The 25,052-nt window shown below is 47.4% G+C and overlaps 1 protein-coding gene across 1 annotated transcript in view; it reads right to left on the minus strand.

Moving 5' to 3' along the window:
* Positions 1 to 3,673: 3,673 nt before the first annotated feature.
* Positions 3,674 to 25,052, minus strand: part of fyco1a (FYVE and coiled-coil domain autophagy adaptor 1a) — a 314,197-nt gene continuing 292,818 nt past the window's right edge. Inside the window, exons 16-17 of the mRNA XM_067995711.1 lie at positions 8,883 to 8,992; positions 3,674 to 6,717 (exon numbers count right to left, since the gene is read on the minus strand). Of these exons, the coding sequence (XP_067851812.1) occupies positions 6,636 to 6,717; positions 8,883 to 8,992 (192 nt within the window). The 3' untranslated portion in view covers positions 3,674 to 6,635. The remainder of the gene's footprint in view (positions 6,718 to 8,882; positions 8,993 to 25,052) is intronic.

Genomic DNA, 25,052 nt, shown 5'->3' on the forward strand with positions numbered 1-25,052 from the left:
CTCTCCCCAGTCCCTCAACGCAGCCTTCAGCCTCCCTCCGGCGATCGCCGTCCTCCCAAACCCTGATCTCTCTCTCCCACCCTCCGGCGATCGCCGTCCTCCCAAACCCCGATCTCTCTCTCCCTCCCTCTGGCGATCGCCGTCCTCCCAAACCCCGATCTCTCTCTCCCTCCCTCTGGCGACAGCCGACCTCCCAAACCCTGATCTCTCTCTCCCTCCCTCTGGCGATCGCCGACCTCCCAAACCCCGATCTCTCTCTCCCTCCCTCCGGCGATCGCCGTCCTCCCAAACCCCGATCTCTCTCTCCCTCCCTCTGGCGATCGCCGTCCTCCCAAACCCCGATCTCTCTCTCCCTCCCTCTGGCGACAGCCGACCTCCCAAACCCCGATCTCTCTCTCCCTCCCTCCGGCGATGGCCGACCTCCCAAACCCCGATCTCTCTCTCCCTCCCTCCGGTGATCGCCGTCCTCCCAAACCCCGATCTCTCTCTCCCTCCCTCCGGCCATTGTCGACCTCCCAAACCCCGATCTCTCTCTCCCTCCCTCTGGCGATGGCCGTCCTCCCAAACCCTGATCTCTCGCTCTCTCCCTCCGGCGATAGCCGACCTCCCAAACCCCGATCTCTCTCTCCCTCCCTCTGGCGATCGCCGTCCTCCCAAACCCCGATCTCTCTCTCCCTCCCTCTGGCGACAGCCGACCTCCCAAACCCCGATCTCTCTCTCCCTCCCTCCGGCGATGGCCGACCTCCCAAACCCCGATCTCTCTCTCCCTCCCTCTGGCGACAGCCGACCTCCCAAACCCCGATCTCTCTCTCCCTCCCTCTGGCGATAGCCGACCTCCCAAACCCCGATCTCTCTCTCCCTCCCTCTGGCGATGGCCGACCTCCCAAACCCTGATCTCTCTCTCCCTCCCTCTGGCGACAGCCGACCTCCCAAACCCCGATCTCTCTCTCCCTCCCTCCGGTGATCGCCGTCCTCCCAAACCCCGATCTCTCTCTCCCTCCCTCTGGCGATGGCCGACCTCCCAAACCCTGATCTCTCTCTCCCTCCCTCTGGCGACAGCCGACCTCCCAAACCCCGATCTCTCTCTCCCTCCCTCTGGCGATGGCCGTCCTCCCAAACTCTGATCTCTCTCTCCCTCCCTCCGGTGATCGCCGTCCTCCCAAACCCCGATCTCTCTCTCCCTCCCTCTGGCGATCGCCGTCCTCCCAAACCCCGATCTCTCTCTCCCTCCCTCCGGTGATCGCCGTCCTCCCAAACCCCGATCTCTCTCTCCCTCCCTCTGGCGATGGCCGTCCTCCCAAACCCCGATCTCTCTCTCCCTCCCTCCGGCGACAGCCGACCTCCCAAACCCCGATCTCTCTCTCCCTCCCTCTGGCGACAGCCGACCTCCCAAACCCTGATCTCTCGCTCTCTCCCTCCGGCGATAGCCGACCTCCCAAACCCTGATCTCTCTCTCCCTCCCTCCGGCCATTGTCGACCTCCCAAACCCCGATCTCTCTCTCCCTCCCTCTGGCGACAGCCGACCTCCCAAACCCTGATCTCTCGCTCTCTCCCTCTGGCGATGGCCGTCCTCCCAAACCCTGATCTCTCTCTCCCTCCCTCTGGCGATCGCCGTCCTCCCAAACCCTGATCTCTCTCTCCCTCCCTCCGGCGATCGCCGTCCTCCCAAACCCCGATCTCTCTCTCCCTCCCTCCGGTGATCGCCGACTCCCAAACCCCGATCTCTCTCTCCCACCCTCCGCCGATCGCCGTCCTCCCAAACCCCGATCTCTCGCTCCCTCCCTCTGGCGATGGCCGTCCTCCCAAACCCCGATCTCTCTCTCCCTCCCTCTGGCGATGGCCGTCCTCCCAAACTCTGATCCCTCGCTCCCTCCCTCTGGCGATGGCCGTCCTCCCAAACTCTGATCCCTCGCTCCCTCCCTCTGGCGATGGCCGTCCTCCCAAACTCTGATCTCTCTCTCCCTCCCTCTGGCGATGGCCGTCCTCCCAAACTCTGATCTCTCTCTCCCTCCCTCTGGCGATGGCCGTCCTCCCAAACCCCGATCTCTCTCTCCCTCCCTCTGGCGATGGCCGTCCTCCCAAACCCCGATCTCTCGCTCCCTCCCTCTGGCGATGGCCGTCCTCCCAAACCCCGATCTCTCTCTCCCTCCCTCTGGCGATGGCCGTCCTCCCAAACTCTGATCCCTCGCTCCCTCCCTCTGGCGATGGCCGTCCTCCCAAACTCTGATCCCTCGCTCCCTCCCTCTGGCGATGGCCGTCCTCCCAAACTCTGATCTCTCTCTCCCTCCCTCTGGCGATCGCCGTCCTCCCAAACCCCGATCTCTCTCTCCCTCCCTCTGGCGATGGCCGTCCTCCCAAACCCCGATCTCTCTCTCCCTCCCTCTGGCGATGGCCGTCCTCCCAAACTCTGATCTCTCTCTCCCTCCCTCTGGCGATCGCCGTCCTCCCAAACCCCGATCTCTCTCTCCCTCCCTCTGGCGATAGCCGACCTCCCAAACCCCGATCTCTCTCTCCCTCCCTCTGGCGATCGCCGTCCTCCCAAACCCCGATCTCTCTCTCCCTCCCTCTGGCGATAGCCGACCTCCCAAACCCTGATCTCTCGCTCTCTCCCTCCGGCGATAGCCGACCTCCCAAACCCCGATCTCTCTCTCCCTCCCTCCGGCGATCGCCGTCCTCCCAAACCCCGATCTCTCTCTCCCTCCCTCCGGTGATCGCCGACTCCCAAACCCCGATCTCTCTCTCCCTCCCTCCGGCGATCGCCGTCCTCCCAAACCCCGATCTCTCTCTCCCTCCGGCGATCGCCGTCCTCCCAAACCCCGATCTCTCGCTCCCTCCCTCTGGCGATGGCCGTCCTCCCAAACCCCGATCTCTCTCTCCCTCCCTCTGGCGATGGCCGTCCTCCCAAACTCTGATCCCTCGCTCCCTCCCTCTGGCGATGGCCGTCCTCCCAAACCCCGATCTCTCTCTCCCTCCCTCTGGCGATGGCCGTCCTCCCAAACTCTGATCTCTCTCTCCCTCCCTCTGGCGATGGCCGTCCTCCCAAACTCTGATCTCTCTCTCCCTCCCTCTGGCGATCGCCGTCCTCCCAAACTCTGATCCCTCGCTCCCTCCCTCTGGCGATGGCCGTCCTCCCAAACCCCGATCTCTCTCTCCCTCCCTCTGGCGATGGCCGTCCTCCCAAACTCTGATCTCTCTCTCCCTCCCTCTGGCGATCGCCGTCCTCCCAAACTCTGATCCCTCGCTCCCTCCCTCTGGCGATCGCCGTCCTCCCAAACTCTGATCCCTCGCTCCCTCCCTCTGGCGATCGCCGTCCTCCCAAACCCCGATCTCTCTCTCCCTCCCTCTGGCGATGGCCGACCTCCCAAACCCTGATCTCTCTCTCCCTCCCTCTGGCGATGGCCGACCTCCCAAACCCTGATCTCTCTCTCCCTCCCTCTGGCGATGGCCGACCTCCCAAACCCTGATCTCTCTCTCCCACCCTCCGGCGATCGCCGTCCTCCCAAACCCCGATCTCTCGCTCCCTCCCTCTGGCGATGGCCGTCCTCCCAAACCCCGATCTCTCTCTCCCTCCCTCTGGCGATGGCCGTCCTCCCAAACCCCGATCTCTCTCTCCCTCCCTCTGGCGATGGCCGTCCTCCCAAACTCTGATCTCTCTCTCCCTCCCTCTGGCGATGGCCGTCCTCCCAAACTCTGATCTCTCTCTCCCTCCCTCCGGCGATCGCCGTCCTCCCAAACCCCGATCTCTCGCTCCCTCCCTCTGGCGATGGCCGACCTCCCAAACCCCGATCTCTCGCTCCCTCCCTCTGGCGATGGCCGTCCTCCCAAACTCTGATCTCTCTCTCCCTCCCTCTGGCGATCGCCGTCCTCCCAAACTCTGATCTCTCTCTCCCTCCCTCTGGCGATGGCCGTCCTCCCAAACTCTGATCCCTCGCTCCCTCCCTCTGGCGATGGCCGACCTCCCAAACCCTGATCTCTCTCTCCCTCCCATAATAGCCGACCTCCCAAACCCTGATCTCTCTCTCCCTCCCTCCCATGATAGCCGACCTCCCAAACCCTGATCTCTCTCTCCCTCCCTCTGGTGATCGCCGTCCTCCCAAACCCTGATCTCTCTCTCCCTCCCTCCGGCCATCGTCGACCTCCCAAACCCCGATCTCTCGCTCTCTCCCTCCGGTGATCGCCGTCCTCCCAAACCCCGATCTCTCTCTCCCTCCCTCCGGTGATCGCCGACCTCCCAAACCCTGATCTCTCGCTGTCTCCCTCCCATGATGGCCGACTTCCCCCTCCGCAGCCCCGATCTCTCGCTCCCTCCCCCCTGCCGATTGTCGGGGGTTGTCTCCAAGGGTCCCTGGCTGCGGCCTCCTGCCGCTGGTTTTCCCAATCAGCAGCCGGCCGGCCTGTCAATTTGGCCGGCTGCCGGGCAGGAAGCGGAAGAAAAAAATTCTAACGAGGTCCTGCCGTTAAATTCAGCAGGACTTCCGCGTTCCCGGTCTGGACGGGTTTCCCTCCCCCCTCCCTATACATCGTGGGTGGGTCAATTTTGGGATCCTGGATGTCAAGGAAGGAAGTAAACCTGATTTAACTCATCCAGGACCTCACCTTAGTCATCACTTCCTCATACAATCTACAGACTTCTAAGTCCCAATTTTCGGGCATCACTACTTTTTAATTTACCCAATCGTGCTAACCTGCTACATAAGCTTAAGCCCTTCACCTGGGCTGAATTTAAAAAAGAAACCCTGAATGGCACTGACAATGGGACACCTCTGGGGCTTCTCTGCTGTGACAGTAAGGGAAGGTGGGCTCAGTACTAGCAAGAGAAGAAAAGAGGGGGTAAGGAATAAGCATGAGGAGGGTTTGAGGCAAGTAATTAAAAAAAACGGGAGGAAGATTTGAAAAACTCCCCAAAATTCCTGTATTTTGGTGGGAGACTGTGGTCTCCCTCGACTCACTTCAGTGCTATCTGATCTTATGGCAATGAAGCACCCAGATGGAATGTATGGGTGACCATTGTTCTTTAGCAAGAGAAAGTTGTAGCACTGGCTAGCCCAGGTGAAACTGCCCGAAAAGCACAGGACCTATAGTTTCACTTTCATCTGTGCGATGTTTTTATTTTATATTCATTCTCGGAATGTGGGCGTCGCTGGCGAGGCTGGCATTTATCGCCCATCCCTAATTGGTGGTGAGCCGCCTTCTTGAACTGTTGCAGTCCATGTGGTGAAGGTTCTCCCACAGTGCTGGCAGGGAGGGAGTTTATTCTTTGTAGTGTTTTGATACAACTGAGTGGGTGTTAAGAGTCAACCACACTGGTGTAGGATTAGGAGTCACACACATAGGCCAGACTGGGTAAGGACAGCAGCTTCTTCCTGCTTCCCTGAAGGACACCAGTGAACCAGTTGGGGTTTTAAGACAATCTGACAGCTTTTACTACGACCAACTTATTTTAATTTCCAGATTCTCAAACTGCCACGGTGGGATTTCAACTATTCTCTCGATTATTAGTCCAGGCCTTTGGATTACTAGTCCAGTAACATAACCACTACACTACCCACCCAATCCTGTTGGGAGAGATGGTGGAAAAAAGCAATAGAGTTAAAAGAGCAAAATACTGAAATTTGGACCAATTCAGGTCATGTCATTTCTGGTTAGTTTAAATATGGCTTGAACAATGGGATCTCACACATGTCTTGTGGATGTAACTAATGATCTGAGGTAAAAGTATTTTATTTTTGTGTTTCTGGCCTTAAACAAAACTTGTACAAGTTAGTTTGGATAAGTGAGTAAATAAAGTGAAGCTTTAAAAAATATCAGACCTGAAAATTCAAATTAGAAATGATTAGTTTCAGGTGAAAGTTACATGGTGATTTCCTTTATTAATTGGTGCTGTCTAACTATCAAACTTTCGAATAAGAGTGTAGTGTACATTCTTGCTGAGAGCATTTGTAACTTGAAAAATAATTACTTTGCCAAGTTAGTTTCAGATATTGCACTATTAAAATGGGCTTTACTACAAAGCTGTTATATTAAAAATCCAGGCATAAAAACTTCTCAAAATATATCTATCTCCAGTCAAAATATCTGTGACATTAAATATAAATATATCTTTCCTTGTTAAGCTGCCCCAATTATAGTGTCACGCGTCCTTAACTGCACACATTAGGTAGATCATTTCCACACATTTACCTCATTAGACCACGTTCTTGCTATTTGTTCTCCAACAAATCACTGGGAACAAGAGGATATTAACCCACTTACTTCATTCCCAAGTATACTACCACTGATGGTGCTATGGTGTGTGTACGTCAGTTTATAACTGTTTATAAGTTTATAGCTTCCAGCTGCAGATGGAAAGAGTGGTAAAAGTGGTGGCAGCAGTACAGCAAAAGCAGCGAAAATGTTACACCAGCACCTGATTATATAAATAAAAAGCATTGCAACCGTCACTCCTAGTGTTAGACTCTGCCAAGTTACCCACTACAGAAACACTGCATATCCCTGACAGACTCCAATTACATTATTTAGTGTTGCAGCATTATAAAAGAAAAGTTACTACATATATTTTTGTATAAAGCATGTTTGCATAGTTTTCAAATACTCTTGGCTATCCTTAAACAGTTTAAAATATATGTGAAAACATTTCACGGTTCGGGAACATCGCTTCCATCGTAGATTATGGGTTTTTCAACAGTTAAGCGATAAAGCACCTTCTTTGAGGTAAACCTAAAAGAAATAAGTGACAACAGTTACTTTGACCTACTAATCATATGGGTTTAATCAGTGAATGAGCGCATGCCGAAACATTTTATTTGAAAAGTGAACAACATTTTCTCTCGACACTTTTACGAAAATGGCAAACTTGGGAGATTAAATTTGAAATCTAGTTCAGCTTTCAAACACTGTTCTGTGGAGTTAGGGTTTTCACATCCTGGTCCAGCTATGTAAAAAAAAACCCACATCAGAGGTAATTTTCCCCTTCACTGCCTGGGCGGTGACCTGGCCCGGCAGATCACCCACCCACTGTAGAACCCACCCAATTTCCATCCCACTGATTTCTGCAGCTACCAGCCAGTCTTCTAGATGCACTAGAACAATCCGTTTTACTGTCCTTAAGTTTCCCTTCTGAAGGAAGCAGTCTATACTCTGAGGTCCAGGATGGATCAGAAGGCTCCCACCCTTTAGGGAAGTAAGTGGCAGCAGTATAACTGCGAGCTTTCCTGCCCCAAGCATTGCCTGGAGCTCTTCCAAGTGCCTTCAGCTGGAGTCCTGACTAACGGTCCTGAGAAAGTCGCTCCTTCAAAATCCAGAATACTCCTCAGGAATAAAAGAAGGAAAACTTCTCCGATGGTCTCCCTCATACAGGAATCAAAAAAGACACCATCGCATGCAGGACGCAGCTGATGCGGACAAGTTTTCCACATTGCTGATTAATGTTTTAAGTAAGGAGCCATGGAACAGGGAATAAGGAATGCTGCTGGACAGGAAATTGGCCTTACAAAGAAAACTATTCAGGTTGGAAAAGGGGCATGAAGTGGGTATTCTAGGGGTTGGCCTTTGGACTCGTGTATCGTATACTGATGGACCTCCCATGGCATTGCTGACAGTAAATTAGATGATACGCTGTTTCTTAAGGACAGGATTGTTATACCGTGTAATGACCAATGAATTACTCTGCTGTTATGTCCTTTGAAGGCCACAAAGTCTAACTGTTGCTAAATAAGCAGAGCTTCAGGTCAATCAGAATCCAATTTTTGTTAGGTGGAGGGGGGGGGGGGGGGGGCTCCAAGATCAGGAAATTGTAATTTTCACCTCACGAGCATTAAGTGACTGGCTTGCATTCTTTTACTTTAAGATTGTTTTGCATCTGTAACAAGGTATGATATCTGGTGTTAGGGGCAGAATGTACCCTAGACATACCATTTTAGCCTTAAGGGGAATGCAATTCCTATTGACTCACTATTGACTCCCTTTGAAGATGCTTCAGTACAGCCGTGCTTATTAAGCATTCGAAGAAAAGAAAGACTTGCATTTATATAGTGCCTTTCACAACCTCAGGGCCTCCCAAAGCGCTTTACAGCCAATGAAGTACTTTTGAAGTGTAGTCACTGTTGTCATGTAGGAAATGCAGCAACCAATCAGCACACAGAAAAGCTCCCACAAAAGGCAATGACATAATGATCAGATAATCTGTTTTTAGTGATGTTGGTTGAGGGATAAATATTTGCCAGGACTCCCCTGCTCTTCTTTGAAATAGTGCCTTGGGATCTTTTACGTCCACCTGATAGGGCAGGCAGGGCCTTGGTTTAATGTCTCATCCATAGGATGGCACCTCTGACAGCGCAGCACTCCCTCAGTCAGCCTAGATTTTGTGCTCAAGTCTCTGACTTGAACCTACAACCTTCTGACTCGGGAGCGAGAGTGCTGTATGATGTTTTGGATGGGTCAGACAAAAAAAGAGTTACAGATTTGTATGAGAAATCTGGCAGCTCTAAAGCCCTTAGGTTGCGATCAGCCTTGCTTCACGTCCAACCTCTCCCTCAGGCAACCACCATGTGGGCGGAGGTCAAACAGGAAGTTGACTCAGCCAAATATGAGAAGTAAATAACAATGTGAGTGCAGACAGCATGTATATTTCACTGATCCCTCATAATTTGGGTGCATTCAAGAATTTCCACCCTTGCAACTCAATTTTGGGATTGAGATGATACTCATGGATTTCCTGTCCACCCTGCCAGCTGTGTTATGTTAATGTTGTTTGTTTTACACCCATTCACATGAAGATAGTTTATCTCTTAACAACAGTGCCATGCAGTTCTCTGAAAGTTCACAGATCAATGAAGGGCGTTTCCTTATTAAGACAATATTTAAGACCAACTGACGTAGCTTACCTTGAAAAAGAGTTATCAAATATCAGCAAATACAGCCCCGTATTCCGAGTCTTCAGTTGTCCTTGAATCGTCTCCTTGTGGGAATTGCAGCGAGTTAAGGGAATTAAAACCTGTGTAAAAACAGAAGGTTTCGTAAAACACGCCTCAATTTTGGAAGAAAATTTGACTATCTTAGAAAGAAGTTCTCAAGGTGCTGTCCCCTGATGTTTAAATGTGTTTTACCACACATAATGCTTGTTGAATAATAATCTGGGAGAAAGGTAGAAGACTAAAAATAGAGCATTGGGTGACAGCACAAAACCAGTGGAGAGAGCTATGTGTGAACAAGCCCAACAAGGAAGGAAGCAGTGCTGGATCTAGTTCTGGGGAATGAAGTGGGGCAGGTGGAGCATGTTTCAGTGGGGGTGCATTTGGGGAACAGTGATCACAATATCATTAGGTTTAGAGCAGTGTGGAAAAGACAAGGAAAAATCAAATGTGAAAATACTTAACTGGAGGAGGGCTAATTTCAGTGGGTTGAAAAGGGATCAGGCCCAGGTGGAATGGAATCAAAGACTGGCAGGTAAAACAGTAAATGAGCAATGGGAGGCCTTCAAACAGGAGACAGTTCAGGTGCAGAGTAGACACATTCCCACGAGGGGGAGAGGCAGGGCCTCCAAAGCTAGAGCTCCCTGGATGACTAAAGATATAGAGATTAAAATGAAACTGAAAAAGGAGGCTTATGATAAATGTAAGGTTCATAATTCAGTAAAGAACCAAGCTAAATACAGAAAGTACAGAGGAGATCTAAAAAAGGAAGTAAGAGAGGCAAAGTGAGAGTGTGAGAATAGATTAGTGGGTAACATAAAAGGGAACCCAAAAGTCTTTTATAAAAATATAAATAGTAAAAGGGGATTTACAAGAAGGGTGAGGCCGATTAGGGACCAAAAAGTAGATCTTCTTGTGGAGGCAGAGGCCATGGCTGCGGTACTAAATGAATACTTTGCATCGGTCTTCACTAGAGAAGAGGATGCTGTCAACGTCATATTAAGGAGGAGATAGTGGAGAAATTGGATAGGATAAAAATAGATAAAGAGGAGGTTCTAAAAAGATTGGCAGCGCTCAAAGTAGAAAAGTCACCTGGTCTATTTGGGAGGCATCCTGGGTTACTGAGGGAAGTAAGGGTGGAAATTGCGGAGGCTCTGGCCACAATCTTCCAATGCTGCTTAGATATGGGGATGGTGCCAGAGGACTGGAGGATTGCAAATATTTCACCCCCGGTCAAAAAAGGGCAGAGGGATAAACCCGACAATTACAGGCCAATCAGCCTAACGTCGGTGGTGGGGAAACTTTTAGAGACAATAATCCGGGAGAAAATTAATTGGCACTTGGAAAAACATGGGTTAATAAATGAAAGGAGCATGGATTTGTTAAAGAAAAATTGTGTTTGACTAACTTGATTGAGTTCTTTGATGAAGTAACGGAGAGGGTTGATGAGGGTAGTGCGGTTGATGTGTATATGGACTTTGAAAAGGCATTTGATAAACTACCACATAATAGACTTGTTAGCAAGACTGAAGCCCATGGGATAAAAGGGACAGTGGCAACGTGGATACAAAATTGGCCACGGGACAGAAAACAGACAGTAGTGGTGAACAGTTGTTTTTCAGACTGGAGGTAAGTATACAGTGATGTCCACCAGGGGTCAGTGCTGGGACCACTGTTCTTTTTGATATATATTAATGACCTGGACTTGGGCATACAGATGTTTGCAGATGATACGAAACTCAGAAATGTACTAAACAGTGAGGAGGATAGTAACGGATTTCAGGAGGACACAGACTGGTGAGATGGGCAGACATATGGCAGATAAAATTTAATGCAGAGAAGTGTGAAGTGATTCATTTTGGTAGGAAGAATGAGGAGAGGCAGTATAAACTAAATGGTACAATTTTAAATGGGGTGCAGGAACAGAGAGACCTGGGGGTGTATGTACACAAATCTTTGAAGGTGGCAGGACAAGTTGAGAAGGCTGTTAAAAAAGCATATGGGATCTGTGGCTTTATAAATAGAGGCACAGAGTACAAAAGCAAGGAAGTTATGCTAAACCTTTATAAAACACTGGCTCGGCCTCAGCTGGAGTATTGTGTTCAATTCTGGGCACCGCACTTTAGGAAGGATGTCAAGGCCTTAGAGAGGGTGCAGAGGAGATTTACTAGAATGGTACCAGGGATAAAAGACTTCAGTTATGTGGAGAGACTGGAGAATCTGGAGTTGTTTTCCTTAGAGCAGAAAAGGTTAAGAGGAGATTTAATAGAGGTGTTCAAAATCATGAAGGGTTTTGATAGAGTAAATAAGGTGAAACTGTTACCAGTGGCAGACGGGTCGGTAGCCAGAGAACACAGATTTAAGGTAATCGGGAAATGACCCGGAGGGGAGATGAGAAAAAAAAAAATTAACTCAGCGAGTTGTAATGATCTGGAATGCACTGCCTGAAAGGGTGGTGGAAGCAGATTCAATAATAACTTTCAAAAGGCAATTAGATAAATATTTTTTGAAGTGGAAAAATTTGCAAGGGAAAGAACAGGGGAAAGGGACTGATTGGATAGCTCTTTCAAAGAGCCAGCACAGACACTATGGGCCGAATGGCCTCCTTCTGTGCTGTATCACTCATTGAAGGATGTTCTAGGAGAATTGGCACTTATGCAGTTTATGTGGCCATCCCTCCCATTTATATACAAGAAAATGGGCACAGAGGTAGTAACAGTAAAAGCATAATGGGTAGAAATTATTCATGGCCCGTTTTCGGACACATAACCAATGGTGCACAGAGAGCGCGTGCCTCAACCGGGAGGCCCACGGCTCACCGGAAATTGAGCCTCGGGCCTCATTTCATAAGTTTGAGCGAGCGGCTCGCCCATTTCAACAAGGTACATTTTTAGCCACTTGCCTCAGGCAAGTCCGGTGGGGGGAGGGAAGGGAGCTGATTGCGGGCTGGCAGCGGCCCTTGGGAGTGCTGTGGAGCCAGGGGGAGCACTCTTGTTACTCCTGGTTTTACGTCAAACTGTTTAAAAAAAAGTAAATGTACCTTTTTGGGGGGGCTGCTTGCTAGGCCACATCCACGACAGGACAACCTGAGCAGAGCAGGCCCAATTCCTGCTCCGCTCAGGGCAGCCTAAATTGGCAGAGGGGTACTAAAACAGGTGGTAGACCCGAGTAACATGTACAAGGGGCCTAATGCCTGTTTTAGGTGGCTGCAAAACTGTCTTTACTAATGTGGTGACGCAGATAATGCAAGCACAGATCGGGCGTGGGACGGTGCACCCCAAAATCGGTCCGTTTTGCCCCGTTTTCCACCACGAAAACGGGAACAACAAACACCAATTTCTACCCCTGTGTGTTCAATGGTCTGCGCATGAGGAAATATTTTCCCAAACAGGAGTTTGTGCACAATCTTAAACGTGAACTGAAAGCTCTACCCCTCACCCGACTCCGCAGAGACAGATTCGGATTAAACTTCCTGTTTGTTTGTGAGCTCTTGCCTGCTCAGCAGATTATACGGGAGCTTGCACACACCACGTAGCAAATTTAAAACATTGATGCAGCTATTTAAAAGGCTGCAGCAGCCATTTTAAGGATTCTCAAATGACAAAGAGGAGAGAAGGAGTATAAAGCCTCACACCATTCCTCAGCAAAGGAGGGATCCAGGCAGCATAAAGGCACTTTTACAGGTGGTGCCCTTGAGGTGCTGAATTATGCAGTGAGGCAATGGAGCGTTGCCCTGCTTAGCACTCAGGGGCCTCTCCTCTGAGAAGAGTCATCCAAAATAGCTGGCAGGAGATGGCTGACAAGATGATTGCATTGCAATACCATGAGAGCTGGCTCTAAGTGTGAATGAAGATGACAAACTTGAGGAGAGGAACCAATGTAAATGCTACCCAGCAGTTTGTCACAAAAAATGTACATGCTACATAATATAAGGGAACAGATCCAAAATGGATGAGGGCCCAGAAACGACAAACTTTTGAGTCCCTTGGAGGATGCCACTCTGGACATTCGTGCCTGTAAGAGCATTGAAAGAGCAGGACAAGGTGCAGCTGGAGATACCTGTCACAAGCTCAGGACTAGTGTCATCCTGCTCGTCCTCCCTTTCATTCACGGACACACAGGGCATACACACAACCACAAACCATCATACACTATACGCAAAGCAAACTCTTCTCGAAGGCATCTCTCAGAACCAGTATTGTAACATACACTGTAGACCTGGAAGAGAAGCCCGCCAGAATTGCAAGTGGCTCCCAGCAGGCCAGCACCTTGCATTCCTCTCACCAATATTCAGAGCTATCAACACTTTGGAGAATGCAGATAAGTGAGCTTGATGAGGTGGCAGTGGGTGAGGCACACTGCAGTGGTGAGGACTAGCAAGTGGTGTTACTAGAGGGGAAGCGGGGACTGTATAAATATAGCCACTTCCACTAATCTTATCAATTAATAGGTCTGAGAGTCTAGTGTCAGCAACTTTAATACTTCATTAAGAAATACAAGATTTAGCTTCTGCTTTATCTTGTATTGACATATCATTCATAGTAAGCATGTGAGAACCACGTGCTCACACTACATACACGAGTCAGCTTGCTGGATGGAACCCGTAGAGCACTGAGGTATCCTAAGTGCAAGCTGCACACACTTACACCAGTTTACTCTACTTGTATACCCTGTAGTGAACCACCTGTGTCACCTCACCCATCTTTGTTTTCTTGTCTGCTTTCAGTATGAAACTAGCAACAGCAGTTGGTACTTCTCTAATCTGATTTACAAGGACACATTCCTTGGTACTTAGCAGCATTCAGTTACTTTTCTTCAGCAGTTCTCTCATTCTCCCTAACGAGCTTGCCTTCTGTTAATTGTTATTTCTTGCAGTTTCATAATCATAGGTATAAACATCACTCATTACTATTCTATTACTCACTACTGTTTAAGCTTATATTGTGGTTAATAACAGACCAAGCACTGTTCTTCCTCCTTATCTCATTAAGGTTCCAGCTATCCAGCTCCGAGGAATGTCTTATTGTTGCCTTGGTGACCTGTCTGCAGTGAAGTAAATGTCTCAGTTTCTCACTCAGGCTAACTTCTCTTTTCCTGTAATGCATATTATATCGGCCATTTTCTGTCAAAATGCACAGAAGGTAGGAGTCAGAGGAATGGAGCATTCAGGAGAGCGTACAGGCCTGGAGGGAATTGCAGAGATAGTGTGAGGAAAGGCCATGGAGTAATTCATAACGAGAACAAAGATTTTCAAGTTAATGTACGGTGGGACAGGGAGTGATGTAGATCATTGAGGACTGGGGTCAAGGATAAGTGGGACTTAATGCAAGACAGGATATGGAAAGCTGAGTTTGGGCAAGTTGGAATTTATGGAGGGTAGAGGATAAGAGACCAGCAAGGAGAGCTGGAGGTGAGGAAGGTTTCATTGGGAGAGAGGCTGAGGTAAAGGTGAAGGCGGGCAATGTTGTGGAGGTGAAACTAAGCAGTATTGATAATGAATAGGATGTGGGGTTTAAAGCTCAGGTTAAGGTTGAACAGGATGCCAGGAAGGGGTTTGAGTCAGTGACAAGGAAGCGGAATTAGTGGAGATGACGATGGCTTTGGTCTTACTGATGCTGAGCTGGAAGATGCTGGGACTCATCCAGGACTTGATGTCAGACAAGCAGTCCGACAGCATGGAGGCGGTCAGGGGGTCAAGAGAAGTGGTGCAGAGATAAAGTCGGATATCATCAGCTCTCATATGAAAACTGGCGTGTGCCTAAGGGTCATGTTGCCGTGTACAAATTTATCATTTCTTCTTTATACTTGTACTCCATGACCCTACTTATGAAACCCAAAATGCTATTGACATTTTTTTATGGCTTTAACCTTCTGTACTTGTACTTTCAAGGAATTAGGTATTTAAACCCCTAGGTTTTCTGTTAATCCACACGATTCAATGTCTCTCCATTGAGCATATATCTCATTCCTTGTATTTCCTCCCAAAATGTAGAACTTCACACTTACCTACATTAAAATGCATCTGCCACATGTCTGTCCATTCCACTAACCTGTCTTTCTGAAGTCTTTTACAATCCACCTTGCCATTTGCCAAACCTCCTACTTTGGCAGCAAATTTCAAGATTCTGTTCCCCATACCCGTCCAAATTATCTACGTATTCCGAGAACAAAAATGGGTCACACCACTTCTTCAATCCAAAAAACACCCATTCACCCTCTTTGCTTTCTGTCTATCAACCAACTTTCTAGCCACATTGCTACATTTCCTCTTATACCATACACTTGAATTTTACTAACAAGCTTCTTGTCATACACCTTATCGAACACTGCATTCCCTCTTTACATTCAGTCAGTCACTTCTTCAAAAACGTTATTAAATTGTTAAACATGACTTGCCTTTAACAAATATGTGCTGTCTGTATTTGATAAATTCATGCATTTCCAAATGCTCATGATTTGAATTATAAAACTTTGCCCTGACTAACATTAGAGAAACTAGTCTGTAGTTGCCCACTTTATCCTTTTCTCCCTTCTTGAACAAAGGCTCATTGGTACTTTCCAGTCCTACTGCACAGTTTCCACATTTTAAGGAACATTTAAAAATTGCAGCCAAAACCTCTGCTATCTGCTCACTGACTTCTTGCAACAGTCTAGCGTGCGTGCCATAAGAGCCTGGCAACTTATCCATCTTGAGTTCTGTTCATTCTTTCAAACCCAATCTCTGTTCCATAGTTATCTCTAACAATTGTTCCATATCCTCCCGTGGGACATCTGCCCACATTCTCACTTCCACCATTGTTTGTTTAATATCTTTGCCATAGTGTTATTCCCACAATTAAGACTTCCCCTTCATCTGAGTAGGTCATACTCTCATTTTAACTATTCTTTTCCCTTTCATATTTGCATCTAAAATCCCTTACGGTTTCCTCTTATATTATCTGCTAGCCTTTTCTCATATTCCCGTTTAGCCCTTTCAATCTCCCATTACACTTCCCTCGTGCCTCATGATTTTCTTTAGCCCTCATTTTATTATATGCCACCCTTTTAAATTTCAGTTTATTTTTAATTTCTCCATTTGTCCAAGGAACTCTATTCCTTGACGGACCCCCTTTTGCCTTATAGAAACATAGATTTTATATCCCTCTCTTTCCCTCTCATATTTGAAGATTTTGTGTTGCTGATCCATTGTCCGAATGCTGTTCCGTTAATTTGAGCCGGATCCTTTATCTTACTGAACTGAGCACTTTCTCAGTCCATCGCCCTTACCGTTGACTGTTGTGGTTGCTATTTCCCAATTGTTTTCTCATTTTCTCATCAGTTATTTGTCCCACTTCAAATCCCAGAACTTGATATTAACAAATCAACGCTGGCTGTCCCATGCATTTTAATTGTCCACTAATTGTGAATTCTAAAGATTTGCCCACAACTAATGTTAGAGCTAGTTCAGTGAACCCTCATGCCACTAATGAAAGTGATCCGTGAGCTTGGTGCTTCAGGAAACCATTATAACCTGTCTTTCTCTTTTCCTTTTGTAGAGAGCTTTTGTAGAAGGCCAAAAAGGAGGTGCAGCAGGTACCATGCCTCCCTCCATCCCTCCCAAGCATGAGCCCAGAGACATCCACCCTACAGAGTAAGAAAGGGGTATGCACTGATACAGAGTGTAAGTGAGCAGGAACAGCTGGAGGTGGCACATGAGGAGGAATTGATTGATTGGCTGGAGAGTCAGAAGGTGTCGTCTCTTGGCTGAGAGCCTGAGAATCTGCAACTCACAGGCCCCACTTTTAATACAATGATACTAGCAGAGCAGCAAGAATTGTTGCAGGTATTGGAGACATTGTAGAGTTCACATCACTTTCAGTAGTACATTAGCAACATGTTTTGAAGACACTCAGCTCTACGCCTCCACTACTTCTCTTGACCCCTCCACTGACTCTGTTTTGTCCAATATCCAGCCTTGAATGAACTGCAAGTTCCTCCAATTAAACACTGGGAAGACCAAAGCCATCGTCTTCAGCCCTCACCACAAACTCCGTACCCTTGCCACCAATTCTATCCCCCTCCCAGACACTGAACCGACCTCTGCATCCTATTTGACCTTGAGCTTAGCTTCCAACCCCATATCTTCTCCAGCATAAAGACTGCTTACTTCCACCTCCATAACACTGCACACCACCACCCCAGCCTCAACCAGTCTGGTGCTGAAACTTTCATCTATGTTTTTTTACCACCGCCAGCCTTATCTATTCAAATGCTTTCCTGGCAGGCATCTCATCCTCCACCCTCCTTACATTTTAGTTCATTGAAAGCTCTGCTGCCCGTATCCTATCCCGCTCCAAGTCCTGTTCACTCATCACCACATCCTCCTTGACCTACATTGGCTCCCAGTCCTTCAAAACCCCCAATTTAAAATTCTCATCCGTGTGTTTAAATCCCTTCATGGACATAACCTCCCTATCTCTGTAACCACCTCCAGCCTTACAACCCCCTCGGGCATCTCAATTCCTCTGACTCTGGCTTCGTGCCCCACCAGTGGCGGCCGTGCCTTTAACCGACTAGGTCCCACTCTCTGGAATACCCTCCCTAAACCCCTCTGTTTCGCCACCTCCCTCTCCTTCTTTAAGACCCTCCTTAAAACCCACGTCTTCACCTAAGCTTTTAGTTACCCCATCTAATATCTCTTTCTTTGACATTTTTGTTTGATTATACCTCTGTGAAGCGCATTAGGACATTTTTCTATGTTAAAGGTGTTATATAAACGCAAGCAGTTTGTTACTGGAGGTATTTGTAACAGTACTGCAGTCCACCGTGAAACATGTGTCAGGTCCAGGAATATCTGTCTTGAGAGCCCTGTGACAGAGGCTCTAAGAACAGTATTTGCTTCCTCCATAGATGCTCAGACTATTATAGAGCCCTCTGTGTCAGATTGGAGGGGGCTGTCTCTTCCAGTTTGGAGAGGCTGGGTGACTAGTTGCAGACAAGCATTACACAGGACTTCATTCACTGATCTCATTAGATCTGCTTTTCCACAGATCATTGACTATACAGAGCCAGCACTCAGTATTAGTGGAATACTGATGTGTACTGATGATGGGTATGGTCTCTTAGGATATTAGCACATGTCCCTATTCTTTAGAATTCACAAGCAGTGGCAGAAAAGGGACAGGGCCAGGCTATCCATGCAATAGTACATGTGATGTAGCTTGTAGCAGGTCCATCCTAGGACCTAGTTGTCATGAAATGAGGGTTACTGCAATTTCAAGAGGCTCCTCTTGATACATAGTGGTCGGCCACCTCGTGCACAACTGCCACTCATGTAGCATCTAAGAAGAGCACTGGATTAGGGTTAAGAGCACAAGTCACACACTGGCATCAAGGGAAACACAGTGATAAGAAACAAGTGACACGCAGACACTGTAGGGATGACAATAAAACTACAGCGGCACCAAAGTTATGCTTTCATTAAGTAGTTTGAATGGGAGTGTTGGGAGTTGAGCACAGAGAAAGAGCTGAAGATAATTGTACTTCTGGAGGGAAGAGGAAAGAAGTAGACAGCACTGTTAATACAGTGGTCAGATATGGTAGCCAAGAGAAGGCCTTCTGTAAGAGTAGCGTGAACGTTGCTTGCAACTGCAAATGGATGGACTACAATATCATCTTCAAACTGCTGCTACTCCTCTTGTTGATCCCTTTGCTTCCTGTGGGTGCCTTCTTCAACAGGTGCCTCCATGATGAGGTCTCTTAGCAAGGCAAAGTTGTGCAGAATGCAGCACACCATCATTATCTTTGAGATCGCAGCCAGATTATATTGCTGGACGCTCCCAGATCGATCTAAACAAATGAGGTACACCTTCAATATACCAGTGGTGTGCTGAATTATGACTCTGCTGGCTTCATGGACCTCACCAATAACTTGTGATCTGGGAAACAGGTGTCGTGAGCCATCGGTGCAAGGATAGCCTTGGCCTTACAGTAGTCACCACATTACTGCCCTTTCAAGGTGGGAGAGTGCTGGCACACTGAGCTGCCTTAAACTAAATGCATTATGGCAGCTGTCGGGGGAGCAATCATTCACTCGCATGATGTGGTTTTGCTGGTTACAAATGAATTGTACATTGAGCAACAAAAGGCCACCCACGGCCACACTGATGCAATCTGCTATTCTTTGGAATTTTGGAAATTCTGATACTCTGTAAAATTGCAGTTCCCTCTCATGTTGCCAGGGGTTGTTCGTAGGGATGAATTTGCTTGTTCTAGTAAACAATGGATCTGTGATTTACTTAATGCATCTGTGCAGAACTGATGGCTAATGCCTGTGGTATCTCCAGTGCACCCTCTCTAAGGCCTTGACATCCTTCCTAAAGTGTGGTGCCCAGAATTGAATGCAATTATCCAGCTGAGGCCTAACCAGTGAGTTATAAAGGTTTAGTATAACTTCCTTGCTTTTGTACTCTATGCCTCTATTAATAGATGCATAATATTTTAATAGCCTTCTCAACTTGTCCTGCCACCTTCAACGATTTGTGTACATACACCCCCAGGTCTCTCTGTTCCTCCACTCCCTTTAAAATTGTACCAGTCCTGAAATGTCCCTGGAGTATAGAAGTTGCAGTGCTTGTGACCTTAACAGCTACTGGTATAGGGATACTGGCAGATAAGTATCCATATACCTCGAGTACTGTATGTCCAGTCTAGCATCCCATCACTGGTCCTCACTATCTTCTTCGAAAAAGCAAAGGTATAGAGGAATTCCCAATGGGAAGTCTCTTTGTGCCCTATCTGAAATTGGTGGCCTCGTGAATTCCCAATTTGAATCATTCCACCATTGGCGGCCGTGCCTTCAGCTGCACAGGCCCTAAGCTCTGGAATTCCCTCCCTAAACCTCTCCGCCTCTCTACCTCTCTCTCCTCCTTTAAGAAGCTCCTTAAAACCTACCTCCTACACCTGTCCTAATATCTCTTTATGTAGCTCGGTGACGAATTCTGTCTGATGACGCCCCTATGATGCGCCTTGGGACGTTTTACTACATTGAAGGCGCTATATCAATGCAAGCTGTTGTTGTTGGTAAGGGAATTGCAGGCTCACACCAAACGGCAGAAAGGCAGATGGTAAGATTGTTGGCAACATTAAAATAAAACAAAAAACACCTCCAGAATTGATTGAGAAATAAGAGTTCTTGCGATTCACATCCTCCTTTTCAGCAGTGCTTAACAAATCTTGGTATCAAGCAATGCAATGGATGGGGGATTTAAATGTTAAAATACATTAAACTTGTGCCCAAATAATGCATGGAAAAGAAAATCAGGCAGGGTGTAAAACAGGCCGATTCATTATCGCACCACCGAAGACCAATTTCAGCCCCGAAGAGCCCACATTCCTTTAAATTTCCCCAGAAGAGTTTCTGTGTCATCCTAGATATCCTGCCCCCTACTTTAGCATGCTTGCTACCAAGGAATTGCGTTCTAATTAGTAAAATGAGCTGAGCTTGTATCATGTAGTAGTATCATAGTAGGCACAGCATAGGAGGTCATTCGGCCCATCGTGCCTGTGCTGGCTCTTTGAAAGAGCTATACAATTAGTCCCATTCCCCTGCTCTTTCCCCATAGCCCTTGAAGAGAATTTTTTTATCTTTAAGTATTTATTCAATTCCCTTTTGAAAGTTACTATTGAATCTGCTTCCACCACCCCCTCGGGCAGTACATTCCAGATCATAACAACTCGCTGCGTAAAAATGTTTCCTCATGTCGCCTCAGGTTCTTTTGCTGATCACCTTAAATCTGTGCCCTCTGGTTACTGACCTTTCTGCCACTGGAAACAGTTTCTCCTTATTTACTCTATCATAACCATTCATGATTTTGAACACCTCTATCAAATTTCCTCTTCACCAACCCCAGCTTCTCCAGTCGCTCCACATAACTGAAGTCCCACATCCCTGGTACCATTCTAGTAAATCTCCTCTGCACCCTCTCTAAGGCCTTGACATCCTTCCTAAAGTGTGGTGCCCAGAATTGAATGCAATTATCCAGCTGAGCCCTAACCAGTGAGTTATAAAGGTTTAGTATAACTTCCTTGCTTTTGTACTCTATGCCTCTATTAATAGATGCATAATATTTTAATAGCCTTCTCAACTTGTCCTGCCGCCTTCAACGATTTGTGTACATACACCCCCAGGTCTCTCTGTTCCTCCACTCCCTATAAAATTGTACCATTTAGTTTATATTGACTCTTCTCATTCTTCCTATCAAAATGCATCACTTCACACTTCTCTGTGTTAAATTTCATCTGCCATGTGTCTGCCCATTTCACCAGTCTGTCTATGTCCTTCTGAAGTCTGTTACTATCCTCCACATTGTTTCCTTCATTTCTGAGTTTTGTGTCATCTGCCAACTTTGAAATTATACCCTCTATACCCAAGTCCAGGTCATTAATACATATCAAAAAGAGCAGTGGTCCTAATACTGGCCATTGGGGAACATCACTATATACTTCCCTCCATAAGAACATAAGAAAGGGTAGATGAGGGCAATGCGGTTGATGTGGTGAATATGGACTTCCAAAAGGCGTTTGATAAAGTGCCGCATGGTTGGCTCGTCATCAAAGTTGAAGCCCATGGAATAAAAGGGGCAGTGGCAGCTTGGATACGAAATTGGCTAAGGGACAGGAAACAGAGCAGTGGTGAACGGTTGTTTTTCGGACTGGAGGAAGGTGTTCCCCAGGGATCGGTACTAGGACCACTGCTTTTCTTGATATATATTAATGGCTTGGACTTGGGTGTACAGGACACAATTTCAAAATATGCAGGTGACACAAAACTTGGAAGTGTAGTGAACAGTGAGGAAAATAGCGATAGACTTCAAGAGGATCTGGACAGATGGACATGGAATGGGCGGACACATGGCAGATGAAATTTAACGCAGAGAAGTGCGAAGTGATACATTTCAGTAGGAAGAACGAGGAGAGGCAATATAAACTAGAGGGTACAATTCTAAAAGGGGGTACAGGAACAGAGAGATCTGGGGGTACAAATCTTTGAAGGTGACAGGGCAGGTTGAGAAAGTGGTTAAAAAAACATATGGGATCCTGAGCTTTATAAATAGAGGCATAGAGTACAAAAGCAAGGAAGTCATGATGAACCTTTATAAAACACTGGTTCAGCCACAACTGGAGTATTGCGTCCAGTTCTGGGCACCGCACTTTAGGAAAGATGTGAAGGCCTTAGAGAGGGTGCAGAACAGATTTACTAGAATGATTCCAGGGATGAGGGTCTTTAGTTACGTGGATAGACTGGAGAAGCTGGGGTTGTCCTCCTTGGAACAGAGAAGATTGAGAGGAGATTTGATAGAGGTATTCAAAATCATGAAGGGTCTAGACAGAGGAGATAGAGTGAAACTGTTCCCATTGGTGGAAGGGTCAAGAACCAGAGGACATAGATTTAAGGTGATTGGCAAAAGAACCAAAGGCGACATGAGGAAAAACTTTTTCCACAGCAAGTGGTCAGGATCTGGAATGCACTGCCTGAGGGGGTGGTGGAGGCAGATTCAATCATGGCTTTTAAAAGGGAACTGGATAAGTACTTGAAGGGAAAAAGTTTGCAGGGCTACGGGGAAAGGGCAGGGTAGTGGGACTAGCTGGATTGCTCTTGTGAAGAGCCGGCACGGACTCAATGGGCCAAATGGCCTCCTTCCATGCTGTAACCTTTCTCTGATTCTAAATAGGAGCTGGAATAGGTCATATGGCCCCTTGAGCCTGCTCCGCCATTCAATAAGATCAGTCTGAAAAACAACTGTTCACAACTAATCTCTGCTTTCTGTCCCTTTGTCAATTTTGTATCCACACTGCCACTGTCCCTTTAATCCCATGGACTTTAATTTTGCTAACAAGTCTTTATGTGGTAATTCATCAAATGTCTTTTGAAAGTCCAGATACACATCAACTGCGCTCCCCTCATCAACCCTCTCCGTTACTTCATCAAAGATCTCTATCAAGTTTGTCAAACACAATTCTCCTTTAACAAATCTGTGTTGACTTTCATTTATTAGCCCATGTTTTTGCAAGTGCCAATTAATTTTGTCCTGGAATAATGTCTCCATAAGTTTCTCCACACTGACGCTAGGCCGATTGGTCTGTAGTTGCCAGGTTTATCCCTCTCTTCTTTTTTGAACAGGGGTTTAACATTTCCAATCCTCCAGTCCTCTAACTCTGTCCCCATATCCAAGGAGGATTGAAAGATTGTGGCCAGAGCCTCCGCAATTTCCACCCTTACTTCCCTCAGTAACCTAGGATGCATCCCATCTGGACCGGGTGACTTTTCTGCTTCTTGCTGGCTCCGGGCCGGTGCAATATCAGATGGCCTGGAGGCTGATACTGCCGGCAGGACGGTAGGTCTTAGGGAGAGGTGTGGGGCCCGGGACTGCAGCAGCCCATGCTACTTTTGTGGAATAATCAGGTTTCTGCCCCCATGCCGCAATGCTGAAAGGGCCCTTATCAAAGTCACAAATGACATCCTATGTGACTGTGACCGTGGTAAAACTATCTCTCCTCTCACTTCTCGACCTGTCTGCAGCCTTTAACATGGTTGATCACACCATCCTCCTCCAACGCCTCTCCTCCGTCTCCATCGTCCAGCTGGGTGGGACTGCGCTCGCCTGGTTCCATTCCTATCTCTCCAGTCATAGCCAGAGAATCACCTGCAATGGCTTCTCTTCCCACTCCTGCACCGTTACCTCTGGAGTCCCCCAAGGATCTATCCTTGGCCCCCTCCTATTTCTCATCTACATGCTGCCCCTTTGCAACATCATCCAAAAACGCACGTCAGATTCCACATGTACGCTGAGGACACCCAGCTGTACCTCACCACCACCTCCCTCGATCCCTCCACTGCATCTGATTTGTCACACTGCTTGTTCGACGAGCAAAATTTTCCTCCAACTAAATATCGGGAAGACTGAAGCCATTGTCTTTAGTCCCCGCCACAAACTCCGTTCCCCAGCCACCGACTCCATCCCTCTCCTTATCCGCTGTCTGAGGCTGAACCAGACCGTTCGCAACCTTGGCGTCCTATTTGCCCCTGAGATGAGCTTCTGAGCCCATATTGTGGGAACTTGGATGAGAAATATCTTTAATTATCATGCAAACAACTGAGGTAGTCTATATGGGAATTAACAAGACAGGGAGAGGGCAGTGTGAGATAGTCTGTGGGAATTAACAATACATGGAGAGTTGCAGTGTGAGATAATCTATGTGGGAATTAACAATACAGGGAGAGTTGCAGTGTGAGATAATCTATGTGGGAATTAACAATACAGGGAGAGTTGCAGTGTGAGATAATCTATGTGGGAATTAACAATACAGGGAGAGTTGCAGTGTGAGATAATCTATGTGGGAATTAACAATACAGGAAGAGGGCAGTGTGAGATAGTCTGGGAATTAACAATACAGGGAGAGGGCAGTGTGAGATAATCTGGGAATTAACAATACAGGAAGAGGGCAGTGTGAGATAGTCTGGGAATTAACAATACAGGAAGAGGGCAGTGTGAGATAGTCTGGGAATTAACAATACAGGGAGAGGGCAGTGTGAGATAGTCTGGGAATTAACAATACAGGGAGAGGGCAGTGTGAGATAGTCTGGGAATTAACAATACAGGGAGAGGGCAATGTGAGATAGTCTGTGGGAATTAACAATACAGGGAAAGGGCAGTGTGAGATAATCTGGGAATTAACAATACAGGGAGAGGGCAGTGTGAGATAGTCTGGGAATTAACAATACAGGGAGAGGGCAGTGTGAGATAGTCTGTGGGAATTAACAATACAGGGAGAGGGCAGTGTGAGATAGTCTGGGAATTAACAATACAGGGAGAGGGCAGTGTGAGATAGTCTGGGAATTAACAATACAGGGAGAGGGCAGTGTGAGATAGTCTGGGAATTAACAATACAGGGAGAGGGCAATGTGAGATAGTCTGTGGGAATTAACAATACAGGGAGAGGGCAGTGTGAGATAATCTGGGAATTAACAATACAGGGAGAGGGCAGTGTGAGATAGTCTGTGGGAATTAACAATACAGGGAGAGGGCAGTGTGAGATAATCTGGGAATTAACAATACAGGGAGAGGGCAGTGTGAGATAGTCTGGGAATTAACAATACAGGGA

Source organism: Heptranchias perlo, chromosome 2 (assembly GCF_035084215.1).
Source record: "Heptranchias perlo isolate sHepPer1 chromosome 2, sHepPer1.hap1, whole genome shotgun sequence".
Taxonomy (NCBI): Eukaryota; Metazoa; Chordata; class Chondrichthyes; order Hexanchiformes; family Hexanchidae; genus Heptranchias; species Heptranchias perlo.